The sequence below is a fragment of the Plecotus auritus genome (genome assembly GCF_963455305.1).
Source record: "Plecotus auritus genome assembly, chromosome: 6".
Classification (NCBI taxonomy): Eukaryota; Metazoa; Chordata; class Mammalia; order Chiroptera; family Vespertilionidae; genus Plecotus; species Plecotus auritus.
Window position 1 is genome coordinate 72,087,123 of NC_137773.1, and position 22,579 is coordinate 72,109,701.

General features: G+C 35.2%; 1 protein-coding gene across 1 annotated transcript in view; it reads right to left on the reverse strand.

The window, feature by feature from the left end:
* Positions 1-22,579, reverse strand: part of LOC308252225 (putative ATP-dependent RNA helicase DDX60) — a 116,509-nt gene that overhangs the window by 57,054 nt on the left and 36,876 nt on the right. Inside the window, exons 9-19 of the mRNA XM_080676506.1 lie at positions 21,362-21,503; positions 20,091-20,246; positions 16,597-16,702; positions 16,030-16,145; positions 14,590-14,744; positions 13,507-13,765; positions 11,847-12,013; positions 11,156-11,314; positions 5,585-5,734; positions 3,156-3,275; positions 1,403-1,498 (exon numbers count right to left, since the gene is read on the reverse strand). Coding sequence (XP_080532632.1) covers positions 1,403-1,498; positions 3,156-3,275; positions 5,585-5,734; positions 11,156-11,314; positions 11,847-12,013; positions 13,507-13,765; positions 14,590-14,744; positions 16,030-16,145; positions 16,597-16,702; positions 20,091-20,246; positions 21,362-21,503 — 1,626 coding nt within the window. The remainder of the gene's footprint in view (positions 1-1,402; positions 1,499-3,155; positions 3,276-5,584; positions 5,735-11,155; positions 11,315-11,846; positions 12,014-13,506; positions 13,766-14,589; positions 14,745-16,029; positions 16,146-16,596; positions 16,703-20,090; positions 20,247-21,361; positions 21,504-22,579) is intronic.

Consider the following 22,579-nt stretch of genomic DNA (forward strand, 5'->3'; position numbering starts at 1 on the left):
CTTTAAATTGAAATTTCCTTGAAGTAATAGAATATATCTTTTTATAATGTCTTAAGTTTCACCCAGTTGGTGTTGCGCAGTGGGTAGAGTACTGGCCCACACACCAAAGGCTCTTGAGTTCGATTCCTGGTCAAGAGCATGTACCTGGTTTGCAGGATTAATCCCTGGCCCAGTTGGAACAGGTGCCTGTGGAAGGCAACCAATCTATGTGACTCTTTCACATCAATGTTTTTCTCTCTCTATCCCCCCTTCTCTCCCTCCCTCCCATTCTCTCTAACAATCAATAAAAAAACTATCCTTGGGTGAGGATTAACAAAAAGATAAATATACATAATGTTTTAAGTTTCTTTGAATAAATATTTCTTTTAAAAAATATTTTTATTGATTTCAGAGAGGAAGAAAGAGGGAGAGAGAAAGAAACATCAATGATGAGAGAGAATCATTAATCAGCTGCTTCCTGCATACCCCACAACCCAGGCATGTGCCCTTGACTGGAATTGAACCTGGGACCCTTCAGTCCACAGGCTGAAGCTCTATCCAATGAGCCAAACTAGCTAGTGCTGAATAAATATTTCTAATAATAATACTATAAAATTTTTTTAAATATCTTCTATTTTCCCTGTAAATTTCCATTGTTTCCTACCCTGCTCTCTCTGCCAACATATAGAGACTACTTCAAAAGGGCTTCAATGCTCTCTAGTTCCATTGTATTTGGCCAATGAAGACCCTTGGCAAGTGATCAGAAGAAGGAAGGAGAATAAGAATGAGGTCTTCATTCTATTGGCTCCCTTCCTGAAAAGTTACCTTGAGCCAGGTGTCCCTCAACTAAGGTAACTGGTCCTTACATGTGGCCAACTCAATCTGAATCTCCTTTTCAGTCTCAGTAACTGCTTCTTTTCCTTGTCCTTTTAAATCTAAGGGTAAGCTACAGCTCTGAATGACTGTACTAATCTTACTCATTCCCCTATGCACACCTTTGGAAAATACTCTTCTTGAATTATATTTTAAGTGTGCCACTTGTTTTCAGTTGGGACCATGACTGCTAAGATAATATATAAGTACTATCATCATTAGAGGCCAACTTCTTTGCTTTAGAGATTAAAAATTGAATTTTGACATCTCTATCCAAAATTTATGCCATGGTGGTTATTTCTGCTCTTCTGAAATAGTAGTCACCAATAACAAGTTCCTCTCCCATACAGAGCTCTGCAGCATATACCAATATACCCTATTCAGTTACAACAGGAAAATGGAGCCAAAAGATTGATTATGATTCACTAGGAAAACCATTCAGAAGGAAGTGCATATATACAAAGGGACAAATATCCTAAAGTACCAGAGCTCTTCATTATATGTTGTTGTACACTAGGAAATTAACCCAGAAAAATAATACCAAACCTACCTCATCAAATATAACATATCTGATCCTTTTCACCCATCTTTGGCGATGAGGAGCTAACAGCAGAATTTCAAGGCAGGCAGGCACTGTAACAAGTACCTAAAAGTAAGAACATTGCATAAACAAACATTTTGAGCATTTACTTTGTATACACATAGTTATAAGAATATAAAAGATAGAGTTATAACTCCTGAAAGTACCAGCTGATAAATAGGATATTGCTTCTGAGAGTGTTTCAGTAAAATTGTGATATATTAGTTGGAACCTTATGAAATTGCAATTTTACAGGTCAAACTGGTAAAGTATCAGATTTGAAATTCAAATTCTTACTTATGAGTATTCAAAGTAATACAATAGGAAGAGTTAATTGTCACATGTTTGTTTCCTCAAAATCTGACCCTGATATACAGTTTAGGATGAAAAATGTTTATGAAGAACCAACAACTATGGAAGTGGGAAGAAGTAGGACGGGAAAGAGGGAGAAGCTAAACTTCAAAACAGGCCTGATGAAATCTTAACCAACCTGGCTCAGAGTTCTGGAGTGAATATTGGCTGTCAGAGCAGTTCCACAGGAAGCCAAAATGGCCTGGTATTTATACCCCCGCCTAGCTCACTCACAGATATGAACTATGGAGGCAGAATTGGGGGAACTGAAAGCTGGCATTTGTTTTGACCACACTCCCCCATCTGGACAACAAGTCCTTCCTTGAAAGATGATCTGGGTAACACATATCCATTTCTGCCATGCAATGTTCTATAATCATGTTTTCACTTTTTGTTTAGTCTAGGTTGTTTATCTATGAGTTCAATAAATCATAAACAAAATGTCTATGATTTGCTTAACACCCAAATTTTTATCCATAATACAACATTTTAAAAATTACAATGAGCATTAGCAGGTTTAGCTCAGGGGATAGAGCATCAGCCCTCAGACTGAAGGGTCCCAGATTCAATTCTGGTCAAGGGCATACCTAGGTTGCAGGCTCCATTCCCAGCCCTGGTCGGGTAGTACGCGGGAGGCAACCAATGGATGTGTCTCTCTCACATCCATGTTTCCCTCTCTCTGTCTCTCACTCTCTCTAAAAATCAATGGAAAGCCAAAACCGGTTTGGCTCAGTGGATAGAGCGTTGACCTGCTGACTGAAGGGTCCCGGGTTCAATTCCGGTCAAGGGCATGTACATTAGTTGCGGGCACATCCCCAGTGAGAGGTGTGCAGGAGGCAGCTGATCGATGTTTCTCTCTCATCGATGTTTCTAGCTCTCTATCCCTCTTCCTTCCTCTCTGTAAAATATCAATAAAATATATTTAAAATAAATAAATAAATAAATAAAAATAAAAAAATAAAAATCAATGGAAAAATATCCTCAAGTGAGGATTAACAACAACAACAAAAATTACAATAAGTATCCTACTCATCAAGAAAAGTAAGAGAATGCTACTTACCAAGAAAAAGTAATTCTAACTGGAAATTGGTGTTTGTTAATTTTTTATAACATTGGGTTCTTCAAATCATTTTGAATTAAGTTATAAACCAAGATGATGCAATGAACTATAACTAAAATCTGAAATCAAATTGTAAGTGCCCTCTTATTATCCACTCTTTGGATTGTAACAATATTAAATTTTCCCTAAAGCCATTTCACCTTGTATATTCAACTGAATTATTTCCATAAGGCCTTGTGAATTTCTGGTAAAAAAGACTTGTAAGTACTATTATATAATTTGACAACAAAAGCATTAATTAATATGTCCTACCTGACAGTTTAGGGCATCATGACGATATTCCCTTGTAAAAATACCACATAGAGTTTCACCATTTGGCAGATTTTTGATGTAACGATTCTGAACAGTTGCTGCTACTTGATTAACAAGGGCCTAGTTGATGAGGAAAGAGATTCATTAAAGTACAGGTAAAATAGGTAACAATAGGAACTGTATAAAAATATGTCCTGCTATGAGTGCAGGAAGCTTAATAATTGCTTTTTTTATACTCGTTTACTCTAAATACACTAATGTGCTTTTTTTTTTTTGAGATACTTTACTAAACATGTGAACTTCACTGATAAACCCCAACATAAAGTCAAATGGGGAAAAATGGCTTCATCAGAAGGAAAAAATAAAGAGGAAATGTTTTTCAGACATCAGGAAGAAAAAACACACACACACACACACAAAAACAGCTAATATCTGAATGGCCAAGATTTAGAGATAATTGTGAGGCTGCTATAGGGAAAAGGTCAAGCGAGGGAGCCAAGATAATTTTGTGGTTTTTATATTTGGGGATTTCCCCCATACATCTTAAGTTTGAATATAAACATGAATAAGTAGAACCATGCTCTGGATAAACCATGTAGCCTGGTCAGTAGAATCTGAGTGTGTGGAAACCTATAAACATCTTTCTATTTCACACTTTACACCAAAAAAAAAACAAAATTACACATAGATTAACATGTAAATTTTAAAACATAAGCATAAAAATAATAGAAAATAAGCATTTCATATATTTTATATGTTTGAGCACACATGGAAAAGCTAAATGAAAATATTGATAGATATGACTATACAAAAATATTAACAGAACATTGTTATCATTAATGTAACCATAATATAATAAAAAGAAAAAGTGACAAATAAAAGTATATTTATTATAATCTAAAGAGAAATAGTATGCTAACTATATAAAATTCTGATCCTATATAATATAGCTTAATATGCAAATCTACCGAACGGCAACGACTGATCAGTGGGGGGGCAGGGGGGGTGAGCGGGAGGTGCCAGGCCAGCCAAGGCGGGTGCCAGCAGGCAGAGGGAGGGGACAGTGATCAGGGGGCGGCAGCGACCTGCAGCAGCGGAGGGCTGATTGGCGGGCGGGGCCAGAGCTGCCCCCTGGTGGTCAGTGCACTCCCACAGGTATGTCCACGGGGAGGGGCCTAAGCCGTCAGTCAGACACCCTGAGGGCTCTTGGACTGCGAGAGGGCGAAGGCTGGGCTGAGGGAACGCCCCTAGTGCATGAATTTTCATGCACCAGGCCTATAGTAAATTAATAAAAATACATTACCTTTCCCCCTCCAAAAAAGAAAAATGGGCAAATACATTTACAATTGGTTTATGAATAAATAAATTTCAATACCCCCAAATCACACATAAAGATGCTCAAATAACAAAAAATGCAAATTTAAATATGAGATAAAAGTTTTCACTTATCAGTATGGCAAAAACTTTTTAAATGATTAAAAGACAAGAGAATGTGTACTACTATGTATTGCCAGTGGGAATAAAAATAGATTTAAACTTTTAGAAGAGTAATTTGGCAATATGTATTGTGTCAACTTACCAATTCCACTTCTAGTCAGCTTTTCTTTTTTTTATATAAATATATTTTATTGATTTCAGAGAGGGAGAGAGAGATAGAAACATCAATGATGAGAGAGAATTATTAATCATTTGTCTCTTGCAAGCCCCTTACTGGGGACCAAGCCTACAACCTTGGCATGTGCCCTGATCAGGAATAGAACTGTGACCTCCTGGTATATAGGTTAACACTCAACCACTGACCCACACAGGCTGGGCCAGCCTAATTTTTCCTGATATACTGTATTACATTCCAACAATGAATACTTACTGTTTTCATAAAAATGAAAAACAAAAAAGCTACAAAAAATAATAAAGTGCTAGTCCTAACCAGGTGGCTAACTTGGATGAATCATCATTATGTCCACCAAAAGGTTGCAGGTTTGATTCCCAATCAGGGCATATACCTAGGTTGTGAGTTTGATTCCCAGCTGGGGCACGTGTGGAAGGCAACTGATCAATCTTTCTATCTCACATCAATGTTTCTCTTTCTTTCTTCCTTTCTCTCTTCTCTCTCTCTCTCTCTCTCTCTCTCTCTCTCTCTCTCTCTCTCTCCTTCTCAAAACATAAAATTAAAAATAAAAATTAAAAAACTAAAATGATAATTTCAAATAATATATTAGTTTGGGGTTGACCACAAGTCACTCAACACTACACATTTTCCTAGAAAATAAAATGGAGTCTGAATTCACATTAATCCATAAAATTAAAGTTATCCCAACTAGATTTGCCTTTCTTAACTGTAATCATATTAAAAACAAACGTGAATGAGGATATGTAAACTTATACTTCCTGTAGAATGAAAGAGCAAATTAAAGTCACTTGAGTACTACCTTTGTTGGTGCGACATACACAACCACCCCTTCATCGCTCTCCTTCAGCACTTTCTCCATGCAGTAGTAGGAAGCATAGGTTTTGCCTGAGGAAGTTGGAGCAACAATCACAGCTGATTCATTATTATCCACAACATCAAGGAGCTCTCGCTGCAGGATTCAGAGCACCATTTGTGTCAATAACATGAAGAGCATGTTATCAAAACAAATATATTAATACACTTGCAGTATAAGTTTCTGAACCTCAAAAGGAATGATTGGGAGTTGCAAACACATGAAGAGACTTATAGAAAAACCTGAAAATTCATGATATTCTCTCAGAAGAGAGAATTGTTATACTTTTGAGCAATTTAAGGTGTGTTTGTGTGTGTGTGGGGGGGGGATGGAGAGTGAGTCTGAATAAAATGTCTTGCTATTGAGAAGACCTTTTTTCTAATTATTTGTCATTGATTAAGTGCAGAATGGCTTTGAGAAATTCAGTTCTAAGAATTAGCCCATATGTATTTTTTTGTGATGGTAAGAAAGCAGCTAAGAGAAAAAAAATCAATAATTTATTATTTTATTACTTACCTTCTAATTTCTAAATATAAAAATGCCAGATACCTACTTTGGAGGGCATGTGGGATCTTCATCCCTTCAACCTATCCTTTTATTCATCAAAATGATGACTACTCAAAGAATCATGTCTGTATGATGGGTGGTATGTGAAAAAACATCCAGGGCCCAATCTGCATGTTCTCTTAATCTAGGTCCACTCTGGGACACACCCCAGAGTGAAGGGAGCATCAAAAGAATTGCAATGTTCATAGGATTAATAAAGAGAACTTGACTGCCTTGTGTCCTGTACTGAAGTAAGCACTGGTTCTCCTGCTCCTGAAAAAGAGGCAGGGATTTTTTTAAGGTACCCCACCATCATCAACATAAGAAAGATAAAGTAATATCAAACATGACCAACCAAAGTGGTATAAAACTAGAAATCAATTACACAAAGAAAAGTGGAAAATTCACAGATATGGAAAGACTAAACAACAATGGGTCAAAGAACAAATCCAAAGAAAAATAAAAAATACTTTGAGACAAATGAAAATAGACATATACCAAATTCATGGAATGTAGCAAAAAAAGCTCAAAGAGGGAAGTATTTAGCAATAATGACTCCAACAAAAAATGGCTAGAACTAATAAATGAATTAAGTTGCAGGATATAAAGTCAATACACAAAAATATGTTGCATTTCTATATACTAACAACAAATTATCAGAAAGAGAAATTAAGATTACAATTGCATCAAAAAGAACAAAGTACTGAAAATAATTTAACCAAGGAGATGAAAGATTTATACACTTAAAACTACAAGACATTAATAAAAGAAAATGAAGAATCCACAAATAAATATAAAGATATTCTTTGCATATAGATTAAAAGAATATTGTTAAAATGTCCATATTACTCAAAGCAATCTACAGATTCAATTATCAAAATTCCAGTGGTATTTTTTCACATAAATAAAATACCCAATCCTAAAATTTGTATGCAACCACAAAGGACACTGAATAGCTAAAGCAACTTCGAGAAAGAACATAGCCGGAAGCATCATGCTCCCTAATTTCAAAATATATTACAAAGCTATAGTAATCAAAAGAGTATGACACTGGCAGAAAAACAGTCACACAGGTCAATGGAACAGTGGAAAGCCTAAGAATAAGCCCATGCATATATGGTCATTTAAGGAGCCAAGAATGTACAATGGGGAAATGACTTCAATAAATGGTGCTGGGAAAACTGGACAGCCACATGCAAAAGACTGAAATGGAACCACTACCTTTCACCATACACAAAAAAATAACTCAAAGTCAATTAAAGATTTAATGTAAGATCTGAACCCATAAAATACTCTGAAGAAAATATAGGTGTTAAACTCCTTGACATAGGACTTGAAAATGATTTTCTAAATCTGATACCAAAAACAAAGGCAACAAAAGCAAAAATAAGGCAGACCACATCAAATTAAAAAAACTATAAGCAAAGGAAACCATCAACACAATGAAAGGACAACCTACTGAACAGGAGAAAAAAATTGCAAATTTTCTATGTATATAAAAGTCTAAGTGTCCATACAACCATCCAACTGGTAGCTATGATCCGCAGTGACCACCAGTGGACAGACACTCAACGTAGGAGCTGCCATGACACACACTGGCCATTTAAAAAGAAACGGCACCGTGGACCTGGCACCTACAAACCAACATTCGGCTTCCCCAAAGTGGGACACAGGCCCCACCACCACCCAGGAGTGACACCCCACCAAATCACAGCTAACACTGCCCCATGGTGCAAAATGTAGCCCACAGCCCAGCCCGGAAACGGTTGCTGTGGGCACCGGGTAATGATGTCACATAGCAATGCCCAGCTTCCTCTCCCTAGTGACTAGCCTCCTTGGAGTTTCTTCAGCCCAGGAACACAACTTGGTTTGTAGCCAGGTGCAAACATTTTACACTTTAACCAAATGTCTGTGAAGCTTTTTCATGTGCCTCATCTCATATGATCCTCACAGAAGTCCTGGAGTAGGTAGATAAGAGACTTGGCAGAATCCTATTTTCTTTTCATTAGCCAGAAAATAGAGATTTAGAAAGCTTAGAAACTTGACCTGACTGAAAAGAAGCAATGGTGGACCTTGAAAATGACTTCAGGTTTTCTCACTGCACAGAATATAGTCAAACACTGCTGCAGTTAAATATTTCATCCTTTGTTCTCCCTGCATGATCTACAATAATAATCTGCTTCGTGTTGATATTTACTGCTGTGTGGCTGACAATTACCTGAAAGAGAAGTTGGGGTGCTTCACTGGGCTGGAAAAAGTTTAGCTAAATCAGAAAGCAGGTCTAATTAACCAAGTTTATTCTATATCTATAAAATTCTCGCTGGTGCCAATCGCACGTATGTGTTTCAATCTGTCATTGTTGATCGTGAATTTGGTTGACACTTCTATTATAGAGAAAGGGCGAATAGCGATATTAAAATATTTATTCTAATTTATTCTAATTAATTTTTTCACGAATCCGTGCACCAGGACACTGGTATATATGATAAGGGATTAATATCCAAAATAACAAAGAAGTTACATAACTTAACAAAAAAAGCAAACAATCCAATTACAAAATGGATAGAGAATCTGAATAGACATTTTTCCAAATAAGACTTACAGATGGCCAATGAAGAGAAGTTCAACTTCATTAATGATCAGGGAAATACAAATCAAAACCACAATGAGCTATCACCTCACACCTGTTAGAATGATTATTAATACAAAAGACAACAAATAACAAGGGCTGGCAACTATGTGGAGAAAAGGGAACCTTTCTGCACTGTTGGTGAGAATGTAAATTTGTGCAGCTACTATAAAAAAACTGTATGGAATTTTTTTAAAAATTAAACATACAACTACTTTATCATCCAGCAATTCCACTTCTGGGTATTTATTGGAAGAAAATAATAACACTAACTCAAAACAATATATGCACTCCCAAGACATGAAAACAACCTAAGTGTCCATCAATGATTAAATGGATAAAAAATTGTGATATATAAATACATGTATATGTATATACACAACAGAATACCATCCAGCCATTTAAAAAAAATGAAATTTAGCCATTTGCAACTAAATAGATGGACCTTGGCTCTTGCGAAATTATGCTTAGTGAAAGAAGTCAATCAGAGAAAGATTAAAAAAGAAAGAAAGAAAGGCCCTAGCCCAGTGGTTGGCAAACTCATTAGGCAATAGAGCCAAATATCAACAGTACAACGATGGAAATTTCTTTTGAGAGCCAAATTTTTTAAACTTAAACTTCTTCTAACGTCACTTCTTCAAAATAGACTTGCCCAGGCCATGGTATTTTGTGGAAGAGCCACACTCAAGGGGCCAAAGAGCCGCATGTGGCTCGCGAGCCGCAGTTTGCCAACCACAGCCCTAGCCAGTTTGGCTTAGTGGATAGAGCATCCACCTGTGGACCGAAGGGTCCTGGGGTCAATTCTGATCAAGGGCACCGTACCTCAGTTGCAGGTTCCTCCCAGGCCCGGACCCTGATTGGGGCGCATGAGGCATCCAATCAATGTGTTTCTCTCACATTGATATTTCTGTCTGTCTTTCCCTCTCTCTAAAAATCAATGAAGGCAACCAATTGATGTGTTTCTCTCACATCAATTATTTCTCTCTGTCTTTCCCTCTCTCTAAAAATGGGAAAATATCTTCAGGTGAGGAGAAAAAAGGGAGGGAGGGAGGGAGGGAGGGAGGGAGGGAAGAAGGAAGGAAGGAAGGAAGGAAGGAAGGAAGGAAGGAAGGAAGGAAGGAAGGAAGGAAGGAAGGAAGGAAGGAAGGAAGGAAAGAAGGGAGGGAGGGAGGGAGGGAGGGAGGGAGGGAGGGAGGGAGGGAGGGAGGGAAAGAACCAGAGGTGGGGGTGAGGAATGGGACAAAAATGGGTGAAGGGGTATTAAAAATAAATTAATTTAAAATAAATAAGAACCACTACAAGTAAAAACAAACAAACAAAAAAAAAACACCTTGGAGCCCACAATTATGACTAGCGTTAGGTTATCCTATATCAGAAGGAACCATGGGAGATTAAATTTTATTGGGGAATTAGAGCATAATATGTACTACTACCTAGGCTCTGACTGAAATCTATGTGTAGAAAAAAAATGCCTAAGACTCAGAAATGTAAACCTAAAGTCATCAGTGTAGGCAGACTGTAAGACACTGTGGGGTAGGACTAGGTCTTGGGGTTGACTGCAATCTTGGTGCTGAATAAAGTCTCTCATTTCATTCTGAATTCCTTTGATTCTCCAAAGTCCTTGTGGCACACCCCTTAGAGATAAAATTTTTCATTTTGGTGCTAAGTTAAAAAAAAAAATGAACAGTTAATTGTTCCAGAAAAAAAAGGCAATGTAAAATACAAGTGAACATTTCTGATATCTTCCTCAAAATTAAACAACAAAAAAAGAAGTCAGATTCTGACTATTCAGTCCATTAGATTGAAACTGTGTAATTGCACTTTTGTAGGTAAACAGCCTCAATTCATCAGCAATTTTATATGGTTCAGTCTATGAAGAAACACACCATGTCATTCCAAATTTTATACCCATTAATACTAATTTTACATTAATTTGTAGAAGAATAGCTACTATGGTAACAGATGAGGCAGGTAAACTGTCTACACAGCTTAATGTACCAAATTTCTCTGAGCACATTTACAGATTTACATATGAAATCCTACTGACAAAGGGAAAACTTGGAGGCTGCTCCATAATGATACAACTGGATGACACACAACTTCAAAAATATACATGTGAATTCATCAGAGTACCTCCAAGGAAATGAACAAAATAAAAATGTCTCTTTCTTTAAGTTGAAAAAAATCTACACTTGACATTCCCAATAACAAAATAATTTTAAATGCTATGACTCAATATTAAAAAGTTAATGACAAATATAATAGGTAGCACCACAATAATGAAAAGATCCTCAGATCACATTTAATAATAAATACAAAGGCCTGTTTCATTCAGTCATTACCTGCCATGTGTCAGGAATAAAATCATGAACTCTGGGATCTGGATCTTTTCTCTCATCTCGTAGCAAATAATGGCCCATATATTGTAGTTGAAACCGAACAGGCCCAATGCCAATAGAATATTTATTATTTTTCTTCTCTTTCATGCCATCTTCTGCAACCTACATTATTTTAAAAGTTCATTTGAAAGTGATTTTAAATTATAACATCATTCAAATAATTAAAACATTTATTACTAGCACATTTTATGAGAAAAAATTTAACACTTTTTAAATGTTGTAATATCTTTGCTGAACTATTTTAGCACCTACTCATCATCTTAACCGCGAGTAAATTAGCAGACATCAAGGTTTTCAAATACCCATCAAGGTGTTTGTAGCTACAATCTGATATATGTAAAGACAACTGAAGAATCCCGTTATACTGTTCAAATTTTTTGCTAGAATTAAACATAGGATTAGTTTTACAGGTCTACAGAGATTATCTGTCATTTAATGTTTGTCCAAACACTTGTACAAGCTTTCTAATTCCAGATTACTTCAAATTTTGGCAGCTGGTTTACTAATAATGATTATGAATTCAGAGTAAATATTTTCAGTTAAAAACACCTAGAAGAGGTGATTGTATTTGCAAGACCCTTTATATATAGCTAATAATTATTCTGTTAAAATGGAACTATTCTGAAAACGTTACCTCAGTTGGATTTAAAGAACCTGACAACTCATCAAATCCTAAATACTTAAGGCATCTGGCTATGAGTTGCCGATCTGCTTCTTGCAAAAGTTCTGGGTGCTTTTCCATCAAGGAGTGGATCCTTTTCATCATTTGAACAGCTATACTTAAATCTTTTGTGGTTTCACCTTGGCAAAGAACAACACAATTGTTATATAAAGACCACCAAAAACAATAAATTTATGTTATCCTAGAGTAGTCATCCAGGCTATCAATTTGACCTAATTAAATTCACTATCTTAACATTGATGGAGGTTTTGGAACACAAAATACTATATAAAATAATATTGAAGTGCAACTATACACATGTCATCATCTCCATGGACAACTGAGTTGAAGAAAAATAAAAATCTTATAGTTCACGATAGAAATAAGATCATTAAAGCTCAAATTTGTGCAAGTTCTGGGGAACAACAAATATTTTCTCCACCTATTATTTTCACACCTTCTCTACTGTGTTCAAAGAAAAATATCGGGATGACTTTAAATACCTAGTTAAAAACTTAGCAACATTTATTGAGGTCTACTCTTGCCCATAGATAAGTATTTGGCATAATCAATGGAGCCTCTCAATTCAATCAGCCTAATACACCTTCCAGAACAGACTTTACTGATTCCTCTTCATTGCTTTATAGTCATGCACATATAATCTTTTTATACTTACCACTGCTAATCTTTCCATACTTACCATTTTAAGGCTGTTTTTGATCCTACCTGTCTTCTAATCAACATATATTCAACAAATATTACCAAACACCTACTAAATGCTATAAGAAGCTACAAAATAAATTTAGTATATAACTATTCTTATTCTCCGGGAGGGTAAGCCACTGTTCATTCTGATTTCTCTTTCAACATGTTGGTTTGAGAGAAACACCTAAGCCAAGTCTCAGGCTTTCCACTGTAATGGAATCCATAGTGAAAGGATGACTTTGCTAGAGCAGACTGAAGTCAGTAGAATGAGAGTGTGGGGAATAAAGAACCTGGTGACCCTGTGTTAAGCGGATTCAAATGTGGAGAACCTCAAGACGGACATCAATTAACTTTACTCAGAACAATTGTCAGTTTGGAGGTATGGCACATGATCATTTCACACGCTATCAATTTACATATCTCTACCCAGTCTTATTTCTCCTTTATCATCTTCTTCCCATCTGTTCTTTTCTTTTCTATTATAGAAATTGTAAAGCAGAGTGCATGGAACCACAGCAACTTCTGGAAGAACTCAATAAGATAATAAACATGATCCCAGTTTTACCCAAAAAGAAAATGTTCATATTTCAGATCTCAAAGATGAATGACCGATTCTCCCAGGTGCCTCACCATCTTTGTGGGTTCCCTTAACCATTCCGACAACCTTGCAATTTCTTTAAACCTCTCTTTGATTTGAATTTGTTTATGAATGTGCTGAATATTTGCTACTGGGACCCTTTCTGAGATTTCATTGCTCATTGATAAAATAAGAGGTAAGAATACTTGGAGGAATTTTTTAAGGATAAAATCAGATAATGGGTCTAAAGCCTCTAACACAAATTTCCACTTAATAAGTGACAGCTATCATCATTCTATTTTTTATTAATTCTCCAATTCATCAAAATGATAAAAACATAGAATCACATACCTTTTCCTTGGCTTCTACAATGTTCTTTCCATGCTTTCAAGCAGGCATTTAACCCTACCATTTCAACTTGATACTTCACCAAGTTACTTTTACATGATTTCAAAAAATCTTCCAGGTTTTGTATTCCAGAGTTTAAATTCTCTTTCATTTCCTCCTCAATGGAGTGTGACAGAACACTCCACTTATTCTCTTCTTTTTGTTCTTCCTTGGCAAATAATCTCTTCTTATTCTCTCTAGTAATTATTTCAGCCTTTGTCTCCTGCCCAAAAAAGAAAAGAAACATATCATGAATCAAGTTGGAAATATTCTCATTGTTTCATGAATGAGACAATATCTTAAGTGTATACTGATTTTTTGACCATCATCCCATTCTTGAATAGGCACAATTTTAGTCTGTGTCTGTTTCTTAAAATTAAAGCTTCTTGTAATTGAAAACTTAGGACAATTTAATTTAATGAGTATAAAGACTAGGTGAATTTCTAGGTTTATGAGTGATCTAGATTATAAATCAAAGAGTAAATATAACAAAATCAGAAACACGAGGGCACTATTTTTTTCATGTCTTTATGCACTGGTTCCAACTGCTATCTCTAGAATAGGTTCCCTCTTGCATTCCTCCATGGTCACCTCTCTATCCCCTACTTGTCTCTCAAGATATTTCTTCTATGAAGCCTTTCCTAATTCTCTTAAGACTAAGTCATGTATTCCTCCTCTTCCTGGGCATCTCTCAATCAAAGCACTCATCACATGTATTGTAGCTGTGAATTGTTATCTCAATGTTTTTACATCCAAGCCTTTCGTTTTATTTTTGTTAATAAATATATTTTATTATGTGTAGATATGCAGATTAGAGCATCTTAGCAAGTAAATAAAATAGGTGATCATATATATATATATATATATATGATCATATATATATATATAATATATATATATATATATATGTGTGTGTGTGTGTGTGTGTGTGTGTGTGTGTGTGTGTGCATAGCATTGTAAGAAACTACCAGAGACTGAACAAAATAGCTTAAGAAGAGGCAAAGAAAAGTAAAACATTTTGATATAATTTATAGAAACTACATTTGCCTTTTTGGTTTTGGGTTTACTGAAATTCTTCTTTGGCTTGACATCTTGAGTTACAATGAGTTTGGAAGAAACTGATTCTAATGAATTTCCATAAAATCGCTGAAAAACTTGATACTTTTGCACAGATTTAAGATAATAAGGATCTCTAGGGTTTCCTGAAAAGGAAAAGACAAAATGTAATACAACTGCATTTCTTAAATAGCATTCTCACTAATTATCCACATCATCGCAATCTAACATGAACTTTCTTTTTTAGTTTGGAACAGTAATTTACTGTTCACTTTTGTTAAAGAAGGGATCTTTAACTCAGACTATCTCTTGTCTATAGAATAATTCTTTACTTTATTTAAAGGATTGAAAGATATAGCATTCTTTCATTATCTACCTCTCAAAACAAGTATCAGGATGCTATGACAGATTCTGGGCATTACCGTTGTCATGTGTCTTGTGAATAAAGTTAAGAAAAGGAAAGTAGAGGCAGAGTCAAGAAGATAGCCATTTAGGATATTCTGGCTTCTGGCATCACGTAATGGAAAAATCATTACTCCAGACCATAGTCACAGAATCAAGAGCTTGGCAGCTGAGAAAAACTTACACTATGGTAAAAATCCAATAACAAAGGAAATCTTTAACAGTCAAGATGTGACATATGCCCTTACCCAAGAAAAATTACAATACCCAAAGGGAATAACTAAGCTTGTTAATTTTTCTATGTCTATCTACATATACCAAATCAAACCACTTTGAAGAATGTTAATGGTTAATCTAAAGGATCCCTTGCATCTTGCAGGATCTTGTTAGTTGTTTATATAAGCAGGCTGATGAGTATTTCATATGAGCATGCTTACTGTGCACACTCCTATATTCTCCTGAAAGTAAGTTTTGTCTACTTGTGGAGAGAAGGAGTGGGAGTGAGCATAGAGCAAAGGTGAGATGAATTATCCAAGGACACCAGATCCCTAATTCAACCTCTGTTGATACACTGCTAGTGATTTTATGGGCTTCCATTTTCAGTTCCTACCATCCTAAGCACGAAGGCAAATAAAATGTTGGCACTTTTTACACGCAGTCAACTGGGTGGTGTGAAAGCAACTGTAATTGCTTGAAAGACTATGGCCTCAATATTTTTGGCATCAAGGAATACACAGAATTCTTCAAATATAAACTGTCTTTGCTTAAGACAGCTTCTAACTTTTGTGGGGACAAATGCCATCTTTGTGTACTTCCTCCTAAGACACCTACATACCTATGTACATATGACTGTCAGTAAAGGAAATGGGACTCTTCACTATCATCTTTACTGACATTCACCTAAATATTTTCTGGACTAGTCTTACTCAAGAAATATAATTTGTGGCACATAATATGCTAATATTTCATTCTGAGATAAAAGAGAATAAAATTGATTTTAGTTTATTTCACCAAAGTCACAGAGCTCACCATTAAAATGGCACTTTGACCTATCATAATCATCACTAAGGGGTTTATGAGAATGCCAATGTACAAGTTCATCAAATGCCTTATGTTTAACCAGTGAAGTTACAATCGGATCATCCCTATAAGATAAAAAGAAATACATTTATATTTTAAAGTACAGACATTCAAATATAACATAACACAGATTATACTTTGCAATCATATTTTTTTTAAAAAAATTATAGTCCTCTTTCCTCTTTCTGTGATATGATATAAATAGATGAACCCAAAGAGCAGTTTATTAGAGATTTAATAATCCAGAATCCACTTGATGTTTTAAACAGTCCCATCAACATCAAAAAATATTAATTCATTAATTAAAAGCATGCAGAGAGTGATTTTACTCTAAGATTAAAACCATGTTGATTTTCACCTAGTATTGATGAAAGGACATTGATAAATTTGATATCAAACTCTTGCGTTTTACAAACATATATTACATCTAATATACTCTAATCTGTTATAGTTCAAAGAATCTTTAATGATTAATACTCCATACAAGTGTTTATAGGGGCACTTTTGGCCCTATACCTCTTTAGAAAAGGCAAATCTTTCAAAATGTCTCCAACAAATTTATCAACCATCTCAGATGACATTGGAATAAAACCCAAATTGGGCATCTTTTCCTTGGAGGTGTCTGCAAACAAAATAATAAGACAAGGTCAAATGTGAAACTTTCATACAAGACTATTACACATTATTTTCTAAAATTTTACATTAAAAAACATTTTTCATTGATCTTATTTACATTTATTAAATTCCAGGCCTTTCTATAAAACTATTTCCCACATTAAAACATTTTGTAAAACAGTAGAATATAAACAAATAGATATAATTTAAGTAGATAGGGTAGGCAAATAAATTTCATACATATCACATATATGCCACATATATATGATAGTTGGCTAATAAATGCTTTTATTTAATATCCGGTTCATAATTCTAGGTAACGTGCCATTGCTCTGGCTCATTACCCCTTGGTGTTCACTGTTTCTATCTTTGCCAAATACCTTCCTGCCTGAGCTCTACAGCTCTCTGCCTGAGCACTTTTTATCTTATGGTCCACGTGGAGCAGTGCTAAGAATTTAATGCTCCAGAGTAGTCCTCAACCAAAGGCTGAGCGTCCCAGGACAATTGACTAGTAACTGTAGTTGCCCTCAGTGGAAATCTACTCATTAACTTGTCCTGCATTTATTTTCCTCTCTTCCCTATCTAATCTTACCACTACCTTATTTGATCTTTCTGGGATCAATAAATTACTTGTACTCAAGTTTCTGTCTCGTGTAATTTATCCAGACAGAAGGAAAGAGGAAAGATATATATATTCTTTCTCCATGTCATGAAAAATATCCTTATATCAATACATCCTAAACCCCATTAGCTTTTGTTCTCATATTCCTTCAGGGATCATTTTCTTCTTCCTGTCACTCATCAAATAGAAATATTGTCAGTGATGCTTTGATGATGGGTAAGTCAGTTTTGTATTTCTGAAAATATCCATATTACTCCTTCATTCGTAAACTATATTTTAAGAATTATATATGTCACTTTATTCTGACTTCTATTATCATTATTATTGAAAAAGTCTATTACTAGCTTTTTTGTTCTTTTATAAGTAACTCTAATTCTTTTAAGATATTTATTTTTATACTAGAGGCCCAGTGCATGAAATTCATGCACAAGAGGGGGGGGTGGGACTAAACCCTCACAATCGGACTACTGGCTCCTAACTGCTCACCTGCCTGCCTGCCTGATTTCCCCTAACCACTTCTACCTGCCAGCCTGATCGCCCCCTAACAGCTTCTCTGCTGGCCTGGTGACGCCTAACCACTCCTGCCGGCCTGATCACCCCCAACTGCCCTCCCCTGCTGGCCTGGTCACCCCCAACTGCCCTCCCCTGCAAGCCTGGTCACCCCTAACTGCCCTCCCCTTCAGGCTTGCCCCCCCACAACTGCCCTTCCCTGCAGGCCTGGTCACTCCAAATTGCCCTCCCCTGCTGGCCTGGTCACCCCCAACTTCCCTCCCTGCAGGCCATCTTGTGGTAGCCACCTTGTGGCAGCCATCTTGTGATGATGTGAGGATATTACACAAGGGTGTGAGGACTACCTAAGTTTTTATTAGTATAGCTCAGTGGTCGGCAAACCACAGCTCGCGGGCCACATGCGGCTCTTTGGCCCCTTGAGTGTGGCTCGTCCACAAAATACCACAGCCTGGGTGAGTCTATTTTGAAGAAGTGGCATTAGAAGAAGTTTAAGTTTAAAAAATTTGGCTCTCAAAAGAAATTTCAATCATTGTACTGTTGATATTTGGCTCTGTTGACTAATGAGTTTGCCGACCACTGGTATAGCTTCTACAATTTTATTCTATTGTGTCAAGTGAATGTATTTGTCTAAGAGTGTGAATATCTACATGTTTAACTTATTCCACTTAGGATTCATAATACATCCTGAATGTGCAAATTCTTATCTTTCACAAGTCCAGGCAAATGCCCAACGTTGATCTCTTCAATTATTTCCCAACCCACATTGGCTCAATCTCTTCTTCTGAATCTCCAAATGAATGAAAGGTTGACTTCTTCATTCTATCTTTCATATATATGTTAATCCTCACCCGAAGGTATGGTTACTGATTTTTTAGAGAGGGGAAAGAAGGGGAGGGGAGGGAAGGGGAGAGAGAGAAAAAGAGTGAGAGAGACTGATGTAAGAAAGCACTTCCTGTATATGCCTGGACCAGGATCAAACCTCTTTCAGTGTACAAGATGACGTTCTAAACAACTGAGCCACACCAACCAGGGCTTCTTCATATATTTTAACATCATTTTAATATTTATTATTTATATTTGTTTGTTTATTTATTTCTAAATTGTCTTCCAGCTTTATTGAACTGTAATCAATATACAGCTGTGTAAATTTAAGGTGTACAATGTGTTAATCTCTAGTCTGTGTAATTCCTTTGATCAATTTCTAGTTCATAAATTCTCTTTAGCAATATTCAACCAGCTTCTTACTAGTAACTCATCTGTTGATAATACTTTCATTTCTACAAGTTTGGTTATTTTAAAATGAAAATGGTGTTTTAGAGTATTTTATTTTCTCATGTTTCAAGTCTCATATTTTATTTCTTTAAACATTTTAAACACATATATAGTATATTTTAGATTTGATAATTACAAAATCTGTAGTATTTAAGAGTTCTAGTTTTTTTTTTTCTCATTGTTTTTCTTAGGGCTTATTTCCTTTGTTGTTTTATAAATTTGTATTTACACTAATATTTGGCAGAAAATCCTGTAAAACTAAGGTGGCTTAGAGTTATTGCTAATACAGTAAATTGGAGCCCCAGATGCTTGGGAGGGTAGATCAATAACCAGAAACTCTCAGAGTGATGTATTTGGCATTACTCAGGGAGCAGGCTTTCTTTATTTTAGGCCCCTGGGATTTCCATTTTGTTGTTTTCAGCTTAGCTATAATTATATAAAAAGATGTTTGGGCCAAAACCGGTTTGGCTCAGTGGATAGAGCGTCAGCCTGCGGACTGAAAGGTCCCAGGTTCGATTCCGGTCAGGGGCACGTACCTTGGTTGTGGGCACATCCCCAGTGGGGGGTGTGCAGGAGGCAGCTGATCGATGTTTCTCTCTCATCGATGTTTCCAACTCTCTATCCCTCTCCCTTCCACTCTGTAAAAAATCAATAAAATATATTAAAAAAAAAAAAGATGTTTGGCATCTCAATGGTTGCCCACAAGAGATTATCGCTTGATCTATATCCTGCCAAATTATTGAAAATGGCAGCCACCTAAATCTGACTCTTTTTTTAAACCACAACATTAGTTACAAGCAAAACATAACATTTCTAAATTATAATAATAGCATATTACCCTGATGAAATGACAACAAAGGTAATTTATTATTAAACTGCAGAGTGCCAGAAAAGTATTTATACTTGCAGCATTTAGGTAGTGGTACTTTCAAAACATTTTCAGAGAAATGATGCTTTATATATATGTCAGATTAATTTAGAGATTTATTACCTTTGATTGGTACTGGATCTTTTTTAAGAAAATTAAGTTGTGTTGTTCTCAGAGGAAGTGGCTTTCCAACATCAAACTTTCCGACCAACTTTGATACAGCATTCCAGAGATATTCATAATCTTTTATAATGGCATTTCCCAAATTCAAATGTAGGCCTAAATAATAGTTAAAAATACTAACTGTTAAAAGTCATTCACACATATGCAGAAACATGCATTTTGATTAAATTTATAGATCTCTGAAATACTTGTCAAACAGTAAGGTTTTCAGTGGGTTCCACACTGCACCTAAATGAAAATGGTCCCTAGTGTTGACTATGATATTGTAGATTTAAAATTTTATCTTGTTTTCCTATTTTATAACAAGTATTAAAATTATGACTATCTTAACTAACAATAACAGATGGTGCATATCTATTTATCATTTAAGGTAATAAAAATGTTATGCCACACATAACATTACAAGCAATAAAACTGAATAAAACTATGATTTTTCAGAAAACGTAAGAAGTGATTGCTAAACTTATATGTAGCCAATTTATTTCAATGCTTGCAATATGAAAGAACCAAATCCTAGGGGGTAAAGGAAGCTTCAATAATGCCCAGCTGTAGTTCTCTTACAATGTGTTTTATTTTTTACTATTAAGAAACAACAGAAAAGTTATTCCAAGAAAATAAGTCAAAGAAAGAAAAACAAATTGGATATTACAAATGCATAAATCAGCTTTAGCTTTTGAAAAATATTCCCTAAATATCTAATTGTAATAGATGATATTAATCAGAGTAAATATTATGAGAAAATGTTATATATTTAAATGAAAAATTAAACTGTTAAATTACCAATATTCTTTCAAAAAATATCTGTGGAATAATATTAAGTTAAAAGAAGTTTTAAAATACAATTTATTTAAATGAAAAATTAAACTGTTAAATTACCAATATTCTTTCAAAAAATATCTGTGGAATAATATTAAGTTAAAAGAAGTTTTAAAATACAATTTATTTAAATGAAAAATTAAACTGTTAAATTACCAATATTCTTTCAAAAAATATCTGTGGAATAATATTAAGTTAAAAGAAGTTTTAAAATACAATACCCACTTTAACTGCAACTAAATAAAACATATACATGTATAAACAAAGATAGGAAGGAGAATGATTGCTACATTATATATTGGAAATACAGCTATATGATTTTTGAGGTTTTAAAATTTTTTACATTGTTTATCTCTGGTTGAAAGTATAATTATTACAATATACTAAGATAGTACCTTGAACATTTTCATTTTCATAGTAAAAGGCAATATTCTTCAACAAAAGCTCATCACTTAAGTCACAAAGGTGAATTAAATTCAGATTCCAAAATTCAAAAATGTTTTTATTATTTAGAATGAAATATTCACACCACTTTCTCTGAAAATTAGAAATTAAAAAAACCAAGTTATTGACAATTTCTATATTATCAATAAGCTATAACATGACTTTAAAATGTCTGTAATCCAACTGATAGGCAAATTGGCAGGGCTCTTTCCAATTCTTACTACTGTAAACCCTTTCAATCTGGGTAGTTATGAATAATTTATACCTTAAAAGATTAAAGCGTAACATAAAATTAAATTGACCAAAAAAATGAGTTAAGTGTAGTTCCTTATTCTGAAGCAGAGAAGTCCATATTTAACTCTTACTACCCTCTTCTCTATGCTTTCAATATGAAAGAACACAAGGTTCCAAGGCTTAAGAAATATTTTTGCTTTCAAATGTGTCCCTGTTCTTTAATTAGGTTTAATGTTTTCCAATTTTACTTTCAGGTCAAAAGGGCGTAAAAAAAGAGCATTTGATTGTTCAGGGACCTAGAAGATGTTGAATCCTTCAAACTAAAGATTCTCATTTGTCTACACTGATGTGCACCTACCAGGTTTATGATCTGGAGCTATGTTCCCAACTAACACAGACAGAATGTCTTCACTGACCACACTTAGTCCAGGGTAGTGTATGAGGAAGCAACCTCAGCAAGTGAGAGCCTCATCATCCCCTCAGTCAACACTGGTTTTGGCAGAGTTAAGTTCCAAGGAGGAAAATGGAGGCTTCTCTGCTCAACACTTCATTGGTGAATTTAAAACATAAGAGCAAGAATTTAAAGCATGGAAAGAGGGGAAAAACTAGCATCCCCAATGGTCAGTTATGAAATCAACCAAGATCTCTAAAACAAAGAAGCCTGGGATGGGGGTTGGCAGGAGGCACCCTGGCATTTTATGCAGTTCTGTGGCCTGTGGAAGTGTTTATTAGAGATAGCCACTTGAAGTGGATGCTTCTTTGAAGTGAATGCCTGGGCAATCAAAGCCTCATTCAGATACAGTACTTGGATTACAAAAAGAAAATCAACTTTCAGGGTTCACAGTTGTTTGTGGTGATGCTGGTATAAACAAACCCACTGCACTGCTAGTATAGTCCTCAGAGAGGAGCAAACTTAAACTACAATGAGATAATGC